The sequence below is a fragment of the Psittacula echo genome, assembly GCF_963264785.1.
Source record: "Psittacula echo genome assembly, chromosome: 11".
Taxonomy (NCBI): Eukaryota; Metazoa; Chordata; class Aves; order Psittaciformes; family Psittacidae; genus Psittacula; species Psittacula echo.
In genome coordinates, this window is record NC_137746.1 from 9,350,851 (window position 1) to 9,365,971 (window position 15,121).

The 15,121-nt window shown below is 45.1% G+C and overlaps 1 protein-coding gene across 3 annotated transcripts in view; it reads left to right on the forward strand.

Annotated features, from left to right (window-relative positions):
• NSD1 (nuclear receptor binding SET domain protein 1) overlaps nucleotides 1-15,121 on the forward strand; it is a 63,652-nt gene that overhangs the window by 15,546 nt on the left and 32,985 nt on the right. For 2 of the 3 annotated variants that reach the window (XM_080627483.1, XM_080627484.1), the window contains 5 exons: nucleotides 1,934-2,069; nucleotides 4,939-5,111; nucleotides 6,891-9,480; nucleotides 12,880-13,001; nucleotides 13,149-13,440. In XM_080627483.1, the coding sequence (XP_080483609.1) occupies nucleotides 1,934-2,069; nucleotides 4,939-5,111; nucleotides 6,891-9,480; nucleotides 12,880-13,001; nucleotides 13,149-13,440 (3,313 nt within the window). The remainder of the gene's footprint in view (nucleotides 1-1,933; nucleotides 2,070-4,938; nucleotides 5,112-6,890; nucleotides 9,481-12,879; nucleotides 13,002-13,148; nucleotides 13,441-15,121) is intronic. The other variant, XM_080627485.1, reaches the window with a different exon arrangement.

Sequence of the window (15,121 nt, forward strand, 5' to 3'; positions counted from 1 at the left end):
GTGTGGTTTTGTTCCAGAAGTCTTGTGGCTGTGGTGCGGTGGAGGCACGGAGACTGCAGCAGGGTGGTGGCAAAGTGAGGGGCTACAGCCCCCTTCCCAATGTTCCTTCATAGAATGGTTTGGGTTGGAAGGGACCTTAAAGCTCATCCAGTTCCACCCTCTGGCAGGGGCAGGGACACCTTCCACTAGAGCAGGTTGCTCCAAGACCCATCCAGCCTGGCCTTGGGCACTGCCAGGGATGGGGCAGCCACAGCTTCTCTGGGCACCCTGTGCCAGCGCCTCAGCACCCTCATGGGGAAGAGCTTCATCCTAGTATCTTATCTCAATCTCTCTCCTCTGTCAGGTTAAAGCCTTGTTCTATCCCTGCAGGCCCTTGTCACAAGCCCTTCTCCAGGTTTCTTGTAGTCCCTTTAGGTTTGGAAGCTGCTCTGAGGTCTCCCTGGAGCCTTCTCTTCACTTTCACCATTCCTGAGCTCCTGCTCAGCAGTAAGTTATTGTGTGACTTTTGATGACTGAGTGAAAAGAATTCCAGCAGTGTAGTCTGTAACATCATTACCTGCTTTTTCATGTAACAGAGGAGTTTACCCTTTTGTATTTTCTTTAACCACATGAAGAAAACCCATAAAACTCAACCTGAAGTTGAATATGCATTTTATTGGAGAGGTCTGTTGTGTTTTAGTTGCTAGGATGTTGAACTGTGAATTGTGAGAGATGTGCCTCAGGAAGGGTGGTGAGCAGGATGGAGAAGCAAAGTGAGAAGGTGTGCATTTCTGCTGTGACAGCTTTAATGAGGAACATATTGGTGATGCTTATTGGCAGGAATGATACCTGCAGCGCTTCTTAGAGCTCTTAAAATGCTGAACCCAGCTGGGACATGTTGTCTGGTGCTGGTAAACAGGCAGATACTTCACAGCTGGGCATGGGGAATCCTGTATCCTGTGGAAACCTATTGTACCCCATCTTGGCTCAGTTAGTCACAACATCAGTAAGCTCCTCAATCCTCTTCTTGGCAGAGGTCCCACTGGTAGTGCAGCGTCCAGCCAGGGAGCTGTGTGCTCAGCAAACAGCACGGGATCTGCTCTCCACTCTTCCGCAGCGAGACAGAAATGGCATTAAGCTGCGTAAGGATTTGTGTGTTGAAAGATTTTGACATTCTTGTGATGGCTGCACAGCCCTGGGAAGCTCTCACCTGCGTAACTGTTTCTGCAGAGCTGATACTTGTGAGTGGGTTTGAGAGACAGGCACAGTCTGTGTGTCCATCTGTCTCCTAGAGGTGGGATGACTGCTGTTGTGCTGCCTTTCTCTTGCTCTGCAGCTTTGCGGCAGAGCAATGGCAATTCTGCTAATATAAACCCAAAATTACAGCATAAGGGTTTTTTTCTCATTGTGCTGGCCTTGGGTTTCGAACAGTTTGTGGTAAAGGTTTTTCTGGAGTACATCAGAGAAGCAGGGCAGTTACTAGCTTTTACGTACCAACTTTCCTTTAAATTAACACTTATTTTGCTGTTCTCATCACCTTCTTCCAGTCAGGAGTGTTTAATTGTCTCTTACTCTACTTTTACTGTACATTGCAACCTTTGAAATGAACTTTGCTTTGCTTTGAATGAAATTGGTATTAGTAAAGTAAGGGGGGCTTTAAAGTTTTGCTCCAAATATTTACCTGCTCCAGTGTGTGAAGTTTGAACACAGTCATTTACCAGAGGTCATGTTCCTTACTGAAGCTTAAAAAAAAAAACCAGGTTTGTTCTTTAAGGAGGATGGGGAGAACCATTGTGTTTTGGAAGATGTAGAAACCACTAAGGAAAATCAGGACTTGCTTTTTAATGTAAATGTGTCTGGTGGCCCAATGTAATCGGCACCCAGGGGGGAGGCAAATCTCTCTGAAAGCATCTGGAGCTTTAGTGATTTCTTGTGTTCTGGTTTTTCCCCAAAGATCCAAGCCAAGAAGAAACCTACTCCAGTGAAGTATGAAGTTGGGGATCTTGTTTGGGCCAAGTTCAACAGGCGCCCATGGTGGCCATGCACAATTTGTCATGACCCAGTGCTGGACTGTCACTCAAAAATGAAAGGTACTGTATCTACTCAGACCACAAAGTGGAGGTGTTGTTTATGGCAGGGTGCTGCAGTTTTAAATTAAATTTCAAGGGCCAGAAATGCTTTTTTAAGGTGTGAAGAAATAGACATTTCTGTGGAAGACCTGGATCTAAAAAGTAGACCTAAATCTGGGAGGAGACAGGAGGAAGGTGGGGCTGAGGCTGATGGAAGTGGCATGGGTAGCTGTTGGACATGTAGACTTTTCTTCCCAGGGTAGCTGGGCAGAACTTAAGGCAGTGCAGAAGAAAGAGCAGCCTCTTAAGAAAAGGATGCAGAGAAAAGGAGGTGGATCAGAGAGGTGAGGACAGAGATGCCCAACGTGTGGATAGGGAGAGCTGAAGTGCCTGGAGTGTTAGGATGCAGTCGGCTAGGCTGGAGAATGGGAGGCTGGAGAGGTTGAGAAGCAGGGTGTGGGGTAGCACAGTGTAGCTGCTGAATGCCTGAAGGTGTGATGGGAAACATGTGTTAGGAAGTGAAATATTTTTGGTCTTGTTTGGCACAAAGAAGCAAGGGGTTGGAAACATCAGGAAAACCTGGAAATGGAGCCACATGTGTGAAAGTTCAGGGCATAGTGTGTCAGGCTGAGAGCTGGCTGAGTGGAAGAGATGGTGGAAATGAGGCTGAGCTGTGTGTGCATGAATGCCAGGAAGGAAGAGTGTCTTAACAAGTTCAAGGCAGAGAAGTGTGGGTTAGTGATGGAGAGAACAGAGGGGAAGGGATTGTTTGTATTTCTTTTAGGGTCATACAGCCTGCCGTGGGGAGACTGCCACACATGGAAAGGCTTGTTTATGTGTTCCTGGATTCCCCTTCGGATTCTTTTTGTTCTGTGGGCAACTGAAACCCCTTGACCAGTGCTGTCTGCCGCTGGCAGCTCTAGACTGGTGAGGTTGCCGCTCACTGATGTGTTTCTCTCCAGCTCTTGAGGTCCTTGTCAGCACTAACAACCAAGTGCTGAGAGCAAGTAGACTTTTTTCCAAGTAGCCATCAGCTCAGAGGCCTCTGCTATTTCCATAGAGACATGATGTAGATTTTCCAACATTATGTTCATGTCATGCCCAGGACTGATTGCTGCAGTTGTCTTGTTTTTTCTTCATCTTCCTGTTCATCCTGATTTTGGATAATACTGAATTTGTTATTTTAAATAGTCCCTTTCAAGCTCTCAAATTCCTGTCAAAAATGTTGCTGGAAGATAAGCCAGATGCATATTCGTGCCCCTCATCTCTCCCCATGAAGTTTTGGGCAGGATTTAATATATATAGCTGTTCATTAGTCCCCTCTCAGCCTGTGTATGAGGAGTTCTAATAAAGGAATTTTGCAGGGAGGAAGCATGCTATTAACACATTCTTGCAAGGTCTGATCTCCAGCTACACGATGAACTCTCCCATCACGTTTTATCCTTGTTCAAACCAATGGAGCTCTGGGAAAAATTACGTTTTCCAGTGGTGACTGTATGGAATGTGCTTGTCTCCCCTCCCTGATGCTGGGATGGCAGAGCTGAACTCTGATGCTTTTGGGCAGGGGGAGCTGCTGGGTAGGAAGCACAGTCCCGCTGCCTTGGCTCTCCTGTTGCCAAGGGAACAAGCTTTTCAAAACAAGACAGGTCACTTCAAACTCGTCATTTGTGCAAAAACCTCTTCCCTTGGGTTTGAGGCATGGGGTTTCAGTTAAAGCAGGTTGCCTTTTCTCAGCAAGCACTTGATTGAAGATTTTTTTGGAGCTGAAAGATGGAGGCTTAATAGCTTGAGTTCCAGTACTGGGAATGGGACAAATGAAGTCTGTCATCTTTGTCCTTGGTTTGATTTTGCCTTGGTCATTATTTTTCATCCTCTCAGTGGTCTTGTCCAGAATCTTGGTGTCAGCATCAGTAAAGGCCAGGCTGCTGTGCTGTGCTGGCACTCCTGAAAGAGGCAGCACAAACCAATAGGCTGTGAAATCTAGGCTATATGTTCAGAGGGTGAAGGTGTTCCCAGGAGAATGTGAAGCACACAGTGCAGTGAAATGCAGGCAGAAGTTTATATATCCCTTGTTCAAGCCTTGTTTGCTCTGTTCTAGTGCTTTTAATGTGTCCTTTTTCATCAGCACACCCAGTACTGGTTCAGCTCTTACCTGTGCCATGTCAGTTCAGCATTTTCAGACAGAAAGCACCTTTGTCAAATCTTTAGTTGTGCCCTTATGATTGAGTTTTGTGTGGAGATACTCACTGAAACTAACATTTTGTCACGGTGCACCTAGTCCTTGTAGAGTGTGTGTACGTATGTGCGTACTGAAATACAGCTGTTAATATTCTTATGTCCTAAATAAGAGTGTGTTTGGTAACAAAGCATTGAACAAAATGGGATATATTGTGGTGGGGGAGGTTCAACCTATATGAGTAAATCCTATCCAGAAGGATGTCATTTCTGGGTGTTGGCCAGTGTACTGTTGTTTTCCCAATGGTCAAGAGGACTGGGCTGTTTAATCATTAATCAGGGAGTAGCAACCAAGCAGTGTCCTGCCTGATAGGTTGTGTGTCTCAGGCAAAAGAGTATTTGGGTAGTTTTGCAATATTTTGCAGCCAACCCTTTGCTCTGGGGAGATGACCCATCTGAAAACTGTTAAAACAGTTGACTATAAGAAACATAAGCACAACTTGGAAATGGAGGGTGGTGACAGACCATAGACAGCAGAGATCAAAGGGGTGTCCCTTAGCTCAGAGTAGAAATCCCCAGAATTCACATTCATGTAGGAATGTTATGAAGCAAAAAGTGGATGAAAACTAACTGGCAAATTACTGCTTTTTGTGATTCTTTGTGTGTCTTTATTTTGTCATTTGCAAGGGGTTATTTCTGTTAAATTTCTCAATAGTTTCCAATCGGAGACCGTACCGAGAGTACTACGTGGATGCCTTAGGAGAGCCTTCAGAGAAAACCTGGGTTGCTGGGAAAGCTATTGTCCTCTTTGAAGGAAGACATCAATTTGAAGAGCTGCCTGTTCTTCGGAGAAGAGGAAAGCAGAAGGAAAAAGGCTACAAACATAAGGTGAAAGATCTGTTTTCTCTGTGGTTTTGATTCTTTGAATCTGCACAGTACAGAGTATTCCTTGATGCGAGGAACAGCACTTCGGCAGCTTTCTTCTGTGGCAGTGACTGCAGCATCACAGCCAGGGAAGTGGTTCTTTGCATCATTACAATGAGCAAAGTTCATAAGCTGCCAGGAGTTTCTAGGCACTCTTTTATATTGGGGTGTGACTTGCTGTTTTTACTGCCCCAGACAGGAGGAGTCAGGTCTCTGCTGGTGAGATGTGTTCAGCAGCGCAGCCCTCTCCTGATGTCTATTACAGCACGCTTCTAAATAACTTCCTGTGCTGTCTGGCAGCCTCTTTTGGCTGATGTGAAGCAGAGGTGGAGTTGCACGCTTCACTAGATCACTGACTGAGATAAAGCAGAGGGGTTTTTAGCCCTGCTTCAGTAATTCTTTTTATAGAAACCCGTTAGGACTTACAGTTTGACTTGGAAAACGCTTTGCCAGTGAGGTTACAGCATTACTGAAAGAGAACAAATAGGCAAATTAGGCAGTGTTGTCTGGTTTTTCTTTTTATCTTTTTGCAAGACATGTATGACCTGTGTCAGAGCAATCCCATCACATTAAATGTGCTCTTGCACATGTGAGTCCCTAGGTGTAATGCTCTCATTTGTTTTTGCTTTTCCAAGGGCATGTTCAGTATCTTCTCTAAGGACTTTTCTGCTTTCATTCCCAGCCCTTTATCAACTAGTTACATGCTCTCAAGTAACTTTTCTAGTCCTGTAAGTGCTGCATGGCTCGAATCTCACCCTAGAAGTATATGGTAGTGTCTGGCTGCAGTGGAGGGAATCAAATGTTTGCATAATGTGCAAGTTTGCATTCCTGGAAGCCAGGATCTGATACAAAGCTGAGAGGTTTTGGCTTGGTTTGCTATCAGGCTCCATAAAACTTTTTTAATTTGCCAAGATGCAATTTTGTTGGTGTGGGTTTTTTTGAGGAAAAGTGTCAGAAATTTGAGCTGTTCCTTGTGCCTTGGAATTGGTTTTGATTTTGGGAGCAGTTGTGAAGCCTTTGATTTGCGGTTGTGCAGTCAAAACCTACACATACAAACAAGAAACAAGTTTCTTGCTGGTTTCATGATATTAGCGGAAATTCCTGTAGAATATGCAGAGTGCTTTTTATTATATACTAAAAGGTAAAGAGTTAAAGCTGGAAGACTTCTCAGTAATGGACATCTTGAATTTGATAAGAGTACGTTTTGACTCTGTAGATCTTGTGTTTGTACCAAGGTGAGTTGATGGAGAGGGAACATAGAGTGCTCCGTGTTCAAGGGGTGCAGGCACAATCAAGAACGAGCAAAGCAAAGATGTCTGCTCAAATGTTTTGGGGAAAATTATGGTGCATTTGCCTTGAGAATCTTGTTGGCTGTTGCTTTGTGTTTCTGTGCCAGGGATCCATACCATATGCGTTCTCCTTTACAGGCTGTTGTGTTCAGGGTGTGCTGGGATGCCAGGGCATCTGGCTCCTGGGAGACCTGTGCTTGCAGGGAACTTTTTGCTGGTTTGGGAGTGCACAAGGATTTTTATTAGGCTCAGCAGGAGTGCAGGATGCTTGCTCGGGAGCAGTATTTTCTGTGTCTGCAAGGCATAGGCTGCAAATCCATGTGATTGTCTTAAAGATGCAAAATGCAAGGCTGTCACTCTATTCTGTGCCGTGTGTACCTTGATCTCACTTTTATCTTGTTGCTTACACACTCAAATTGGTTTTCTTTCTCTTTTTGTCTCCTCTAACTTGAAGGTTCCTCAAAGATTTATGGCTAAATGGGAGAGCAGTGTTGGACAGGCAGAAGACATTCTTCTTGGAGGGCCGGAAGATCAGAAGTCCAGCCAGAACTCCAGCGAGCTGGACAGCGAGAAGGAAGTGCAGTTGGAATATTATAGCAATGGCCCTGGAGCTGAAGGGGACAGGCAGCTCAATGGCTGTTTTAAGTCCTTGACTTTAGACTCCAGACACCCAGCCAGGGAAAAAGGAAAACTGCACATTAAGCCACACACGAAAAAAAGCTCTGACAGCAGAAAAAGGACTAGAGTAAAAAAGAGTGGTGCAAGAGGGGAAGGATCTGTGGGAGAACTCAAAGAGAAAACAACAGAGAGCTTAGTTAGAAACATGATGATTGGGGACCTACCAGACAAACATGCGTCTCATGAGCTTCGCCGGATTGCCAACAGTTTAACAGGCTCCAGTAGCACCAGGGAGAACCATTTGCTTTCCTCCTTTGGAGAAAGACGTTTTGAAAAGACAGCTTTGAAACCAGACTATGAGAATTGTAAAAGTGATGCTCTGAAGAACAGTCTCCAAGGGGATTTGTTTTCAAGTGCATCTTTGGAGAGGGAAAAGAGTTCCCTGGGCATTTTGTGCAGTTCCAAATTGCAGATACACTATTCTGCATCTGATGCTGGTATTGAGAAAAAACAAACTGAATCTGATTCATCCTCTTCCCTCTCAGATGGTGGGAACAGTGACGTAGATACCATGGACCAAAGTTCAGAGAGAGCTTCTAGTGCTCTTGAAGTTAGTGATTCTTCAGATAAGGTGGAGAAGGAATTTCCTATGACGTCAAGTGGAAACATCAAGCTTTCCATGTATCTTTCTCAGAAGAGCAACAGAAGGGCCAGGAAGAAGTTGTACAGAGACCGCAAATCTCTGGGAGGTTCAGTAACTAGCAGACTTGATGCTGAATTTGCAGATGGGGAGCTTGAAGTAGGCTTCTCTGATGCTGAGATGTCATTGACAGCTCTTGAGTGCTCTTCAGATGTGAGAAATGACAATCTTTCCCCAGTAAACAAGCACACTACTCCCCAAAGTGTTTCCAAGGACAGCTCCTGGCCTGCTGTTGAAAATCAAGCAATCTTAAAACCGAAAAGCACGAAACTGTCCCGAATCAGGAGTATAAAATGCAAACATAAAGAAAAAGTTGCTGGGTTGGAGCCTCCTCTTGCAGAAGAGGAGGGTGGTGTGAATCGCTGCTCTTCTGATACCAAAGGTTTCTCTGGCTTTCAGAGAGATTCTCTTCAGAGAAGCGGGAAAGTTGATGGTCAGAAACTGTTAAACAACATGCATGAGAAACCCAGGGATTCTGCTGAAATAGAAACAGCCGTGGTGAAACACGTCTTGTCAGAGCTGAAGGAGCTGTCTTACCGGTCCATGAACGATGATGCCAGTGACTCTGGCACTCCAAAGGCCTCAGTACCTTTACTTTTCTCTTCTGCCTCTGGTCATGGTCGTTTGCCTATTGAGCCAGATTACAAATTCAGCACCTTGTTAATGATGTTGAAGGATATGCATGACAGTAAGACAAAAGAGCAGCAACTGATGACTGGTCAAAATATAGTTCCATTTCGAAATACCAGCACAGCTGATGGTTCTGGAAGCAATTCTGCGAGTGGTCTGAAGTCCTTGTCTATTGTAGGTCCCTCCTATAAAATCGAAAAAAATGGAGATTGTGTCCAGGAAACAGTAAATCCAAACTCCGCTCTAAGCAACTCCTCATTTTCACACAATACTCTAACCAAGTTGACAGGGATTGGTGCTGGTAAAAGGGAGCCTGCGAGTACTGCTGTTTCGGGAACAAAAGGCACCAATTGTGTGTCCAAACGCAACTGTTCAAAATCTAAACAGTCATCAAAGCTTGGAGATAAAACAGTTTCAAACAGAAAGGACTTAAAACCAGGAGGGCCAAGTAAGTTCCTAAGTTGGTTATCCAGAGGTTCAGGAGAACGTGCATTCCGCGTTCACGGTTCGGTTACCAGTCCTCTAGGTAATGGAGCAGAAGATACTGAGAGGAAACAGTCAACAGAGTCTGTTGGTTTAACAGAACATTCAACTGATGAAGACTCTGCCTGTTTATCTGATGACAATTTAGATCGTATTGGAAGGAGACCTGAAGCTGGTAGAAATATTGAGAGCTGCATTTCTACTGAAAATGGGGAGAGTCCAGACTTGGATTCAGAGGCAAATAGTGAGAGCTCTCTTGGTGATGAGTCTAATGATGTAAATCACGTAGCACCCAAAAAGCGATGGCAGCGTTTTAACCAAAGCAGTGCTAGATCTAATAAGCACGCCAGTAGATCTAGGGAACAAGGAAACTTGGAGAGTGCCTTTGGCCTGAATTCTCGTGGCTTTTCACAGAAAGGGAATGAGTGCTTGGGACGTAGGCATTCCCCTCATACAAAGGTGCTTGAGGGAGACCTTGCAGATCAGGACTGTAAGAATCATTTAGACTTAGCTGAGAAACGTTTGAATGTATGTGGTAAGCCAAACAACAGTGTGATGGACTCAGAAACAGAGCTTGGCAACTTTGCTCCCCAGTCTGAATTCTCTGCACAAGGTAAGGGAGCTGGACTTGCACCATAGTGTGTATTTGTATACATGTAATACTTTCTCATTTAAAGCATAAGTTATGGAACTTGGGACTGTTTGGAGATGTACGCTTTCTGAGCTGAAGAAAGTGTGGTATGTTGGTTTGAGTTTCTCTGTAAGCACGGAGAACAAAGAAGACAGAACTTTTATGGGAGTTTGCTTAGCTTTTTTCAGTCAGGAAGCTTAAGTACATTATGAATTATTAGTTCTCCACAGTGAAAGGTGAAATAAGCATCCTTCCAGATTTGGGAATCCTTTTAAAATTATACCTTCATAACATATTCCTTAGAGTCATGTGCTTGGTGTTAGCTGATAGGTCAGTGCTAGAAAGTGTTGGGAAACTGAGCCTCAGTGGCTGCTCTGACTTACAGTGCTGTTTAACATAGTCTCTTTGGTTTGTTTTGTAGGATTTTTGGTGTTTTAGTGTGGAATTTTAGCTGCTAATAATGAATTGGGAAGCCCCACAAATTGCCTTATTCACAACTCTGGTGCGGCTGCCTGACAGGTGAAGGGGAGAATGGAAGAGGGGGAAGTTTCAGGGAGGCTGGGCTGGAGGCAGGCAAAAGGCAGCATTATTGGAAGGGAAATAACCTAGGAAGGAGGAGGCTTCTGAGGAGTACCTGCAAACTAAACAAAATGGTCAAGGATGTGTGTGTGTGTGTGTAAGGAACAGGTCCAGCAGAGCAACAATAAGATGAATTTTTGATATAGATTTCACCAAATTAAATTGCTCTAATCTGGTTGTAATAACATGAATTAATATAACTTGATGGGATTTTGAACCTGTGTGCTTTTTGTCACTTGGGTGTTCCCTTAGTGCACATTTTGGTGTGTGCATTTTGCTATTAGTGGTTGTAGGAGGTTGCCTGCACCTCTATTTTGGTGTGGAAAAGACAGCTTCTGGCATAGTAGCTGTAGGGCCTGCCCAAGGCAAGTCACAGCAGGCACAGAAAATGAGCCCGTAGGGTGTAACACATGGAGTAGTAGTTCTGGTTTGAAGTCATGACCAGCTTAATCCCTGACTGCTGTGACTGTGTTTCTGAGGACTTAAATCTTCACAGAGCGGGTGAGAGGATGAACATTGCTCTGGGACTGTCAAGGCTCTGCCACAGGAGCGTCATGGCCTGCTGGAGGGAGCAAGTTCCTCATTTGCACCAAGATGCAGCCAGGTTATCATAGCTTCACGGTGGTTTCACTATTGAAGGTTCCCTGTAATGTTGCTGTATGGGATCAAGAGGCAAGTCTACAGAGAGAGCCAGAGAACTGCTAAGAAGTAGTAATGTTAGGAGAGGAAGGAGCAGGCCTTGGAGAAGGTGGTATTGGTGGAAAGCAGCACAGAGCTGTCCTGGTGCTGCATGGAGGATTGCAGCAACAGTGAGGGCCTGGGTTTGCTTGCAAAAGTGGCAGATCAGCTGCAGTGTAACCTAATTCCCTGCTCCAAATAGTACATGAGCCTTGAAGCACATCTGAAGCTTATTGATGAAGATGTGCCATAGGGAGGCACTGGAGATGTGTGAGGAGCTGTCTGGACTGCAGTAACATCCCCAGTGTGCTGGTGGCAGTGAGTAAATCTCTAATGCTGTGAAAAGCCCATGTGTGGAAACGAGTCTTCCTTTTCTATCAGACAAGGCCAGTTACATAGTAGAGAGAACAATGCTGGAAGTCAGACTAACTGCAGCTTGCAGAAGACACTTGCTCTGCCAGTGCTTTGAGAAGACGTGGCTAATCCTTGTCTGCAGCAGGCAGAGTGTCAGTGTAAGAAATCACAACAGATTGCAGTTACAACTGTCTAATTTCCACTAAGCTCAAACTATGACTTCATCATCATAGCTGAATAGTGACATTTGGAATATTTTTGGTACAAACTTTGCAGTGTGATATAGTGCAAATCAGGCAGAAGTGAAAATCTGGTCAAATTTGCCGATGTAAACCATTTTTATAACTAATGGTTCTGTCAGGTGTGTGATTTGGCAGTGCCAGTCAGACTGCACTTGGGATTCTTGTACATGACTTGCTTTGAGAGAAAAAGGCAGCTAAGCCAGCCCTCCTGGTGCAGTGCAGTGTGCTCTGCTGCGTGGCTTCAGGGCTCTGAATAGTTTCCCAGTGAGGATCCTCATCCTGTAACTGTGTTATGTGAAATGTGTATTTCACCCAGACACCTGTGCAGAGTGTTAATAGAGGTTGAAAATAGCTGTGTTTGAGAAGGTTGTTCCTTCTCTGTTGGCCAAGTTTGACTTTTACATGCTTGTTTAACCACAAAGCCACAATAAAGTGTAGCAATCTCATCCAACATCCCTGTTCTGAAGTGTTGCACTGGAATGCTTTGGTATAAAATCCTTCTGTTTTAAAGATGAAAAAGCCGCACCTCCTACATGTGAAAAGAAGCAAAGAGAATATTTATTGTTTGTTCCTAAACTTCCAGGAGAGACCACAAATGTTTTTGTGACTAGAAGAAATCTTTTGACAGCACAAAAAAGAAGGAAAGTCGGAGGTATTTCAGGATGTGAGGAAAAGACATAAATTTGCATCATCTTTCTTTTTGCAGCTTGCTGAGTAGCGGTGACATAGAGCATCAGGGCTCTCTTTTTGGAGCTTGCTGTGTGCCGGGTTGTTGAGATGGCGCAGCATGGGTGGTTAGGTTTGTGTTGAGGAAATAAATACCTGATACTGGGTTTCCTTTGCCAGCAGTGCATCATTGTGCAAACTCAGAGATGCGAGAGCCCTGAAGAGCTTTCAATTGCTGGCAAGGACTGTTTGCTCCCTGATCTCATTGTGGAATCTATTGTTGGGAAGCAAAGGCAATAACTGGGCTGGCAGCAGCAGATGGGGAATACAAGGCTCTTGTAGTATATACAGAAATATGCCAGGGAGGAGGGGAAGGGAAGGAGTTAGGCTCATGTGTTACGAGTGAAACTAGTGACTGAACTGTGGGACGGGGAAACAGTGCTTTCCTGTGCCCCTGCTCTAAACCACTGAGTTAGCAGCAAAGTAACATGATGAGTCTTGAGTTGCTAGTGGTCTTAGGTTTTGGTAAAAGTACTGCAAGAAGGTTGGATGTAGTTTGTTTAGGGAGATGGTGGGTGAAATGGCAGAAGCCTCTCAGATACCTGTTTTTTGCTTTCTTATCTGAAGTGCGTGAAGTCCCTTAGGTCTTTAAAAATCCCACCTGCGGTCTCAGGGTTATGGGGAATAGAAGGCTCAAAAATTAGAAAGCTTTATAAGTGAAACAAGTACCAGGGAGGGCTCTTACCATGTGGAGCCCCTGGAAAGGAGGGCAGAAACGACTAGTATTTAGAGATCATGAGGATCATTTTGTCTTACGATCATCTCAGAAACAAAGTCTTGAAGCTGCTTTCCTTTTTCTCAGTACATTCAGAGAGGAAACGCCTTAGAAAGCCAAGTAAACGGCTTCTGGAATATGCAGAAGAATATGATCACTTATTTGCACCCAAGAAAAAATCAAAGAAGGGCCAGGAGCAAGCACAAAAGGTGGGTGAAGGCCAACGTGCCCTTCATGGTTATTGCTCTGGGGCTCCGGTCTGTGCGCTTTTGATGCATTCTTGCTGGCTGAGTGTTCTTGCTGTGTGTGGTGCTGTGCAGGAGGAATGTTTTCACCAACGTGTTTCACTATGCTAGGTGAACTCTGTGGTGAGGTCTGAGTTTGAAGGAGGTCTTCCTGCACAGTGCAGTCCTGACAGAGCTACCCAGCGGGGGCCCAGTCCTTTGGTTTCAACTCCATCTTCAACCAAAGAGTCCCCTCCCATCCTTGAAGCAGAGTGCTCCTTAACAGAACTAGGATCCCACTCCACTAATCCCACTGATCAACTTCTAGAAGGACCTTCAGAATCTCCGGAGCTGGTGCTGTGTTCCTCAGATGCTTCTGAAGTTTCTGCTTCTCCAGATGCAGAAGAGAGATTCGTGAAATCAGGTAAGTGGGAGGTGGTGTGATTCTGCTCCCACAAATGAGTAATATCACAAGTTCAGCAGAAATTGTTGCTTCAGTCAGTGTGAAAAGGTTCGTAGGTGTTAATCAGTTAGTTTGGTTTTGTTTTGCTGCATTCGTGACCGCTGCTGGTGCTACAATGGGTGAGAGGGCAGGTGCATTGGGTGGCCCAGGGAGCTGGATGATTGCACTTACGCTAATAGCTTTCTGTAGTGTGCCTTCCTTAGGTCCTGGCAGGGAATACTGCTCTGTCTAAAAGAAGAAAGTCACAGCTCCTTCTCTGAGTCCTTTTCATGGAAACAATGGCACTTCTTTAGCTTGAATGTCTCTTGCTGCTGTTAAAACCTTTTGGGTGAACGGTGCTGCGCTGAGGTTTCTGTGCAGTCTAATCTGCAGAGCTCATGGGGTGACATTTTGTTCTCCTAATGAACTCCAGGAATTGTGGCACAGAATTCCCTCTGGAATTTTTTCTGGAAGACATTTTTTCCTTTCTTTCTAAGAAAAATTGCTGTAGAAATTGTTGGAGACTTGTGGTAGCAGCAAGCCAGGGCCTTGGCTTTCAGTAAGGCACAGTATACAAAGAGTGAGTGTGGTCTGATGGGCTTTTCCGTATTTCAGAAGAGTCAGTATCAGGGTCTACTTTGCAGTGCATTCGTTCTCTGGTAGCATCTAAAGGCATGTCCAGGGTTAAAGCCCTGGTGGTCTGGCTGTGCTAACTTGGAGGCAACACTATTTGTGTTCTAAAGGGCCTATGGTCAGTCAGAAACATTAAACCAAGCAGAAAGATACAGTCACTGGGAGGTCAGCCTGTTATGTTTGAGAGAAGAGGGATTGCCTTTGGGGGCTTGTGGGTATCAGATGGAAACAGAAAGTTGCAGGTTCAAAGGACGACGAACTGGGGATGTGAACCTCAGGTTGGAGGTGCAGGAGAACAGTACAGGGTGCGGTAGTGGGAACAGACACCCAATGTGCAGAGGTCATGTGGCTCTAAGAAAACTTGCCTCTTGCCTGAGGCACATGGAGCCCAAGCTCTGTGTTGGCAGTCTTGCTTTGAGGATGATGCCATGGTGTTCTCTCCATCAGGTGTCCGATGCATAAGCGGTGTCATGGAAAGGACACAGCCAAGGCTGATAAAGCAAGCAGATGAACAGGGTGCGATGGGTAGCAGGCTGTTTTTGTGGAGTGTCTTGTACTCACAGCTTCGTTTTTGTTGGTCGTTCTTAGTATACTGTTGCCAAAATCAGTGTGGATGAGCCTAGGTCTAGCAATTTGTTACCTCCTGAGTGCCAGCAAAAGCTTGAGTGGGAAGTGGTGTAGGTTACAGCTAGTTTGTTTGGGGTGTCTTTTCCCAGGTACTTCTAACCGGGAGCATGTCCTTTAGCCTGTTTACTTATGTGCAGCATGAATCCTGGTGTGAGTAGTGTGGGAGTGGAGGCAGGGCTGGTTTTGTCAGTGGTAGGACTGGTTTATGCCAGATCAAAGTGATTGGGAAATTGTGGTCTGAATTGTGCTGCCAGGATGGGTTACCTGCTGGTGTCGACTCTTCCGTGGGTGGATTTTTGTATTGCATATCGAGGTTTGCCTGAAGGTCACGGCAGACTGAGGTCCATTTCTCTGGAAGTTGTACAGAAACAGGTGATTGGCATCTCTGACCAGGGAGCTTATG